The sequence below is a fragment of the Macrobrachium nipponense genome, chromosome 39, assembly GCF_015104395.2.
Source record: "Macrobrachium nipponense isolate FS-2020 chromosome 39, ASM1510439v2, whole genome shotgun sequence".
Lineage (NCBI taxonomy): Eukaryota > Metazoa > Arthropoda > Malacostraca > Decapoda > Palaemonidae > Macrobrachium > Macrobrachium nipponense.
The window spans coordinates 60,231,393-60,239,447 of NC_061099.1; the positions used below are offsets into that span (position 1 = coordinate 60,231,393).

The 8,055-nt window shown below is 35.2% G+C and overlaps 1 protein-coding gene across 1 annotated transcript in view; it reads right to left on the reverse strand.

The window, feature by feature from the left end:
• LOC135210478 (glutamate receptor ionotropic, kainate 3-like) overlaps positions 1–5,783 on the reverse strand; it is a 17,488-nt gene extending 11,705 nt beyond the window's left edge. Inside the window, exons 1-4 of the mRNA XM_064243369.1 lie at positions 5,739–5,783; positions 3,889–4,112; positions 2,429–2,587; positions 952–1,042 (exon numbers count right to left, since the gene is read on the reverse strand). Of these exons, the coding sequence (XP_064099439.1) occupies positions 952–1,042; positions 2,429–2,587; positions 3,889–4,112; positions 5,739–5,783 (519 nt within the window). The remainder of the gene's footprint in view (positions 1–951; positions 1,043–2,428; positions 2,588–3,888; positions 4,113–5,738) is intronic.
• Positions 5,784–8,055: the final 2,272 nt, after the last annotated feature.

Genomic DNA, 8,055 nt, shown 5'->3' on the forward strand with positions numbered 1-8,055 from the left:
TTATTGAATGGGACTTGTTATATATGTATATATATATATATATATATATATATATATATATATATATATATATATATTATATATATAATATATATATGTATATGTATATATGAGTGTGTGTGTGTATTTGTACATGTATATATGTCTGTATGTATTTATATATTTTAATATTAGTTCAGTGACCTTAGGAAATAGATCATTATTATTCGAAGCTTGAACACGTTATATTGGTGGAAGAGAAGCTAAGTAAATTGTGATGCTAATCCCAGACACTACTTGATATTCAAGCTTCCAAAGAATATGGCGTTCAGTTGAAAGAAATGAAGATAATAATAAATACAGAAAGTAAGAATCACCTGTTAAAAGACAAAGATGAATTAATATATAAATAAATAGATAGAAATGGAAATAAACTGTAAGATGTACAAGGCAAATTGATTTGGAGTAGTGACGCATTGCATCTTATAAATGAGGAATCTGGGCAGTCTCATATTTTAGTTTTCTGCCGTCCGCACTTTTTCTGTCCGTCCTCAGATCGTAAAAACTACTGAGGCTAGAAGGCTATAATTTGGTATGCTGATCGTCCGCCCTCTAATAATCAAACATATCAAATTACAGCCCTTTAGCCTCAGTAGTTTTTGTTTTATTGAAGGTTAAATTTAGCCATAATCGCAACACAGGGCGCCGCTGGGATGTGGCTGAAAGTTTCATGGGCCGCGGCTGAGAGTTTCATGGGCCGCGGCTGAGAGTTTCAGGGGTCATGACTGAGAGTTACATACATCTTTATACGCTATACAGAAAACTCGATTGTGCCGAAGTTTTTTTTTTTTTACTTGTTTCCTTCTGCTTCTGGTTACCAGTGTGTAGACTGGATTATGGCACTGGATTTTCGTTCCATCGGCCTTTGAATTAAGATAAAACTGATAAACACTTTTTAAAGAAAGAACTCACCTTCCTTTTCTGCATCCCTATCATGCCATTCCAAGTACCATTCGAGGAGCGAACGCCGTAAGCACCATCTGGCGGCCGAATGACTGTAGTCCTGTAAGTCAAAATTGATTTCACCTCCTGAATCTCACTTCGTATTTAAATGAAGAGATCTTGACTTCCTTGCTTGGAAATACTTAGGCTGCGGTCCGACCAAATCCGTCAGGTGCGTCCCGACACACTGCCAAAGCGGCTTCGTCCGTCCATAAGCATTTCCGTCTCTTCCGTTGATATTGCTCGTCTGTCATTTCTGGTGATAGAAGTTCACTCTCGACGTGGCTCGGTAGTCACGTAAAGCCGTTGGTCCCGTTGCTGAATAACCACTGGTTCCATGCAATGTAAACACACCATACAAACAAACAAGCTCGTCTGTAATTAGCGTCAAATATTCATATCCGAGATTGAATGCCCTTGTGAGTCAAGTCAAAGCTTTTCTGCGACCTCTTGCAACATTAAAAAAACTGGTCTGGGTGCTGCCATAACTTATGAAAGAATGTATGATATTCTCCAGTCTTTCTTCTGTCTAAATTTATGTCATGAATCCATGATGGCAAGTGCTCATGAACTTATCCGTCTTGTTTGTCTGGTGGGGCGCCATACGCAGAAGTCGGACATGCTTTTTTAGACGGACCAGGCCGCTTCGGCAGTGTTGGACGCACCTGGCGGATTTGGTGGGACCGCAGCCTTAGGTTGGTCTTTTGGTGTAAGGAACAATAGTGCGTTGTTAAATTTATCAATAATAACATATTTTCCTATTCTCCGGCATAACACACTGCGTAAGGGGTTAGTGCCGTCAGTGCACCTCATTCGGTGCAATGTAGGCATTACTTAAGGTTCTTTGCAGCAGCGTCCCTTCGGCTCCTAGCTGCAACTAATTTCATTCCTTTTACTCTACCTCCGCTCATGCAACTACTTTTATTCCTTTTACTGTACCTCCGTTCATATTCCTTTTCGTCCACCTTGCTGCCCACCCTCTCCTAACAATTGATTCATAGTGCAAATGCTTTGAGGTTTTCCTCCCGTTACACCTTTTAAACCTTGTACTGGCAATTTCCGTTTCAGCGCTGAATGACCTTAGTTGCCCAGTGCTTGGCATAATGCCAGAATTCTATATCAATCAAATCAAAATCGAAATCCGGCATAACACCAGCTGTTTGATAGATGATGAAATCAACTGTCTGTTTATAAAGAAAATCTATCCTCTTTCCTCGTATTCAAATTTTAATTACGTTTTAAAAACACGGTAAGAAATAATAATGATGATTTAGGAAGCATTATTACAAATTGCTCAATTCTTTACGACTTCCATTAGTGAAGAAATAAACAAGTAGAGAGAGAGAGAGAGAGAGAGAGAGAGAGAGAGAGAGAGAGAGAGAGAGAGAGAAAGATCTGATGTCCTGCTTTAACTTGAATAATCACGAAAACAATTTTGTTGCCTCACGTAAAGTTAATAACAGCCGATAAAATCTTCAAGATTTCGACTCCGGGGCCGCGAAAAGGATTCCTTAGAATTCTGTCATCTTCGTTGGAGTTCTCTTTCTCCATGATATGCGGAGGGTAGACCTCTGAAGTAGATATCAGGTGCCCTCCGTCCAGTAACCTGAAGCATAACATTTAAGGAACTAATTAATTAAATACACTAATGTTGCAGAGGGCATGATTTCATAGATGTGTTATGAAATTAGATATGAGCCAAAGAAATTAATAGGGTAGGATGGCTAAGGTATTACTAGTGCTGAAATCAATAAGAAAGCAAGCGAATAACAGTTGTCAGGCACCTCGAGTACGAAACATAGGCTTTCCAATTTGAAAATACAAAATGGTGCAAGTAACAAAGATCCATACCCTCTGTCATCCCCCTCTTGACCAACACCTATATGTACAACTTATTCAGCTGAGCAGAGTATCATCTAGTACCATTAAATCCTATACGTCTATCATACCTTCACATCTTAGAAATGAACAAATTGGTCCTTCCTTGTTAATTGTTGTCATCATGATTTTATAAAATCAACCTCTCAAGTGCAGTTGTAATGGCATGTTTTCGCTAAAACTTTCCATTTAATTGTATACTTCCGTACATTAGCAATTCACGCCCCATACACTCACTAAAGCTTTCACTTATCTCATACTCACCCTCCCTCTTTCAGACAATCTATTCAGTCTTCCCCAGGTTTGCTTCTTCCCCCTCTTAATACATTCAGATTTACCCCAATTTATGTATCTAAACATTCGGTTCTTATTAGTATCATATACTAAACATTTCAATATATATATATATATATATATATATATATATATATATAGTATATAATATATATATATATATCTAATAAAAGGAGCCCATAAAATGCCAAAATATAGATTGAAAATACTATATTTTACCAGTCACACACACACACACACACACACACACACACACACACACATATATATATATATATACTAATAATATATATATATATATATATAATATATAATATATATATATATATATAAAGAGAGAGAGAGAGAGAGAGAGAGAGAGACGAGAGAGAGAGAAAGAGAGAGGAGAGAGAGAGAGAGAGAGAGAGAGTGAAAAGCATGGAGCATTCTGAAAATAAGACCGAAAATGATTTACCTAAGGAATTTCTCTGGGAACATCCGGTAGCTGGTCAAGTAATGGAATCCTGTTTGGCTCCATCTGGCTATTTTCAGAGCCCTGTGGCTATAAGGTATGAATACATACGTATACCATCTGAAAGGAAAGACACCATTGTATGGCATTAAAGATATATTTGGTATTATTCCACAGAGTATAAAAAGAAACTATCATATAAACCTAAACAGATTATTCTCTGATAATATGCTCAAAATGGGAATTATTCATTGTATAACAAATTAGGAAATAATTTGTATTACCCTTGAGTATAACCATTTTTGTATTTAGTAAGTACCATTCCATTGACGTTGGAAAGAATCTCCTTTAAATGGTGGATTACTTGAAGTGGGAGTCTTGTGACTATTAAAAGCCTTGTGGACCAGACTAGGAGATTCCTTTCGTATAGTGCTGTAATTAGGGAATTCAGGTAATCATACGAGTCACTTGCTATGATCAGGAAAGGGGATTTGGAAGTTCCTTGTAGCTGTGGAGATGAGAAGGTATTCGTTTATCAAAATGGTAAACATTTCAAAAATATCGTTACTCGTTATCTCTAGTCATATTATTATTATGAATATACAGCTGTATTGATACTTTTAAGATGAGATTTGGTTAATTTTGAGAAACGCAAGTAATTAATGTCTTCGAGTTAATATGCTAGTGTAGTAACCGTGATCGTATATCTTAACTGTGTTTAAATGCAGCTATTCTTTCCGTAGAGAAATCCGAGATTTCATCTTTTCTCGGATCTTAGGGCACATTTAAGAACTGTAAATAATGAATTAGAATGTAACGAAAGGCTGAATAGGTCTGGTAATGTTCATCCCTAGATGAGGCCTTTCATTGGAGATAGGAACCGTTATTAAAAAGTGAGGTTCGAACTCTTGCCAGTAAACAACCGTATTTTGACAAGAGGGGAGCCATTGCCCAAGCCAACATTTCGGAGATAAAGTTTTTTTTTTTATAAAAAGTTTTTTTTTAAGTTTTTTTTTAGATCAAGGCGTAATGCGACCTCCAGCTTACTCGGGATGCGTACAAGATTTTCCCCTCATGCTTAAGTTGCAAACATTCTATTTCTAACTTAACGTGAAGTGGTGTTGGTAATTAATATTCATACTAGTACTACTTATACTAACAAAGATCAAATGAAAAGTACACAAATTAAACTTGTTCATATATTCTCAGTTATAAATGGAAAAACAAAATAACCAAACCGAAACATTGCCTAAAAGTAAATTCAGTACGCCAAATAGATTAAAACGTGCTAATCTACTGTTAAATAGAGCCTTGTTTCACCAACGAAAATTAAAATAAATACTATATATTTTATTAGAAATAAATTTTCTGCACTGTTTAACATGCACATTATTTATTTTTTAAGTTTCATTCTAATGAATAAATCATGAACATCCTATCCTAAAATTCCTGTATCTTAAACTCAACACGAAACAACTTTTTCAGACCTTTCTAGGCTCTTCCTACACCCCCAACAAGAAAAACAACAATAACAATAACAAAATGGTTTGTAGGGTTTCTCCTTGAGTAAGCGAAAATTAACAAATCTAATGTAAATCTTAGGCTCTTCTGACATCAACTTTAAGCATTAGATTGTGCTATGACGTCGGTAAGAAAGCTTATGAAAATATTAAACTGTATCTCCAGATTTAGATGCTAAACTTTCATCATTGCGCCATTTTCACAGGATCTCTTTCTGTCAGCTTCAGCATAGAGCGTCAGCGATGTTAAGGAGCTTAAATCTTATGAAATAGTACAGCTAACACCAGAAAAAAGTATGTATGTTGGTTGACGGGCAGAATACTTTAGTTTAATTTCAATGTCATTAATCTCCAATTCCTTCATTCTGAACGAGGGCGTAGAATTTCGTATAGGAATTGTGACTTTAGAACTGCCAGTCACCTTTCAAAGTTCTGTTAATATGATAATGAATGGTATTATTTCTCAAAATATTCTAGGACAACTGGTTTCAGAAAAATTGTCTGACCCGAAATGAGATAATCGTAAAACTGAGGTTAGAAAATCTTTTCTTAGGATGAAAGAGAGGACAGGTGTCTAATGATGACTCATTACTGAAATATTTATATATATTTACCACACGGAGGCTAGAGAAATCCAAGGTTTTATCCCATGTCACCATGTCGATGAAGCTGACACCAGAAAAGTCTTCCAGATTTTTAGTTATCTGAAAAGAGCATACATTTTCAGCACGACAATACTTTTCATAATGAGCTATGTAGTTCTGTATTTACTCATGGTTCTTTAATTTATTTTGATTAAAAATACTAGCCTAAAAGACATAGAAATTCTTGTAGGACTAGCTGCAAAAAACTGAACTAAACTGTAAAAAAATTGCACTGATAATGTATTAAACTTACTCTCACCGACAGTGGAGAAGTAAAATTGAATAGATAAAAATATCTGATAACAATAGAGCGACAGCGTCTGGTTTATTTGAAGACTAGTGAATTTATAACATTAACGGAGATGTCATCTGTAAACTAGTACTACGTATATTTTGGTGAAACGCCACCAGGCCGGTGCTGCTTGCAAGTCGCACAGTGTCGGAAAACCCAGTAACCACGGAAACTGTATCGAGTATCTAGCGATTTTTTCGTTCATGATCTTTAAAGGGATACGTTGTGCTGCATATGACAGCAGAAAGGGGACAGGAATTCTTCAAGACAAAACTAAATAACATTTCGCAGGTAAGCAAAGAATACTGGATGTCATTTACCCGTAATTTTGCGCTGAAGACGGATATTTGTTAGCAGTAGAAACGCTTGTTAACAATAACAGATTGTCAGCATGTTAGTGTGGAACGAAAGTATATAGTGACGATTTCGCTTTTGGAATCAGAACATCATTATTAATCCTGTATATGTCTTATAATACTTAGCAAGAAAATATTTGGCTCGTTATTAGAAACGCTTAGTATTAACTAGGCCTATATGATACAGGTAGTTTCAACAAGTATTGTCACTTAAACATGTTACTGTCATGCATTAGGATACCTGCCGTATTCTGTCAGTCATTAAGAATTCTATGCAGTAGGTAGGCCTGTAGGATACTGTCTATGCCACTAGTTTTTCATTTGTTAGACATGTAAAGCCAACGTTAGGCTTGTTTAAAGAAATACTTAATACTAAGCGTAGCGTATTTCAGGACGACAGAAACAAACCGCAGAAGACAGCTTCCGTGATTTAATTCAAAAGTAAAAATAGTGGACTTTTGATGCTTAACAAATCTTGGGTAAATTTGTTTTCATCAAACGAAATGAATGACAGATTGGTAGCAGCAAGAAAATGAAGTTTGGTAGCCTAGGCTACACCAAGGCTATCACTTCCAACTAGCCTACTCATTTGGTAAAATACGATATCCTTAAACCTCATTCAAATTGTAACTTTATCTCAGATATGTAAAAAATTATTTCTCTGAAGTAAAAGCTATCAAATCATCATGCCAATGAAAAAAAAAATAGCCCTAAAGAAAATAAATAAGAAAGAGAATCGGGGCTAAGCCTACGCTAGACTTATACCTTTTGATCGAGCAGGAATTTTTCATTGTCCTTTTTAATAACAATTTTATTTCTGATAAGTCAAAGACTTTTAGATCTGGTAGTCCTTATTTAACAATTTGCTAAGTGTGTTCCAAACCTTTAGAATAGAAATTATGACTGCTAGATATTTTTTTCGTTGGTTTGTTTTACAAGACGCCGAGAATGGCTGTAAAAAATACTTTGACAAACATGCGGTCAAAACTTTGGCTAAAAAAGTTCCCTGAAGTACTAGGCAGCTAAACATGCTGAACTTAATCGATGGTGATACCGCTTTCACAGTGATGCCATTTCTTGCTTGCTGTTAAAGAATGCTTGACGATTGGTAGACCTGGAAGCTATTGTTTATGTTAACATATCTGCGACGTGTCATCGTTCGAATGCGCTGGAAGATGATTCAAATATTCCTAAGAGACATTAGTATTAATTCATATCATAGTATTTAGATCTAAGGCTTTGTAGTGACAAGCATATCCTAAACGTGAGAAGAATTTGAAATGTTAAGAGGGCATTGTGACTATTGCAAGTAGGTACACACGTATCCAGTAAAATGTGGCCACTAATTCCCATATATACATTATAAATATGTGTGCGCGCACGTGCGTGCTTGTGTGTGTGTACAGATTTATAAATGTACACACACATATATACAAATGCATATAAGTGTGTGTGTATTTACGTACACTCAATATTTATCTGGTAAAATATGACCAGTTGATCCTGTATATTATATATATATATATATATATATATATATATATATATATATAGATATATATATATATATATATATGTATGTATATATATATATATATATATATATATATATATATATATATATATATATGATTATAAT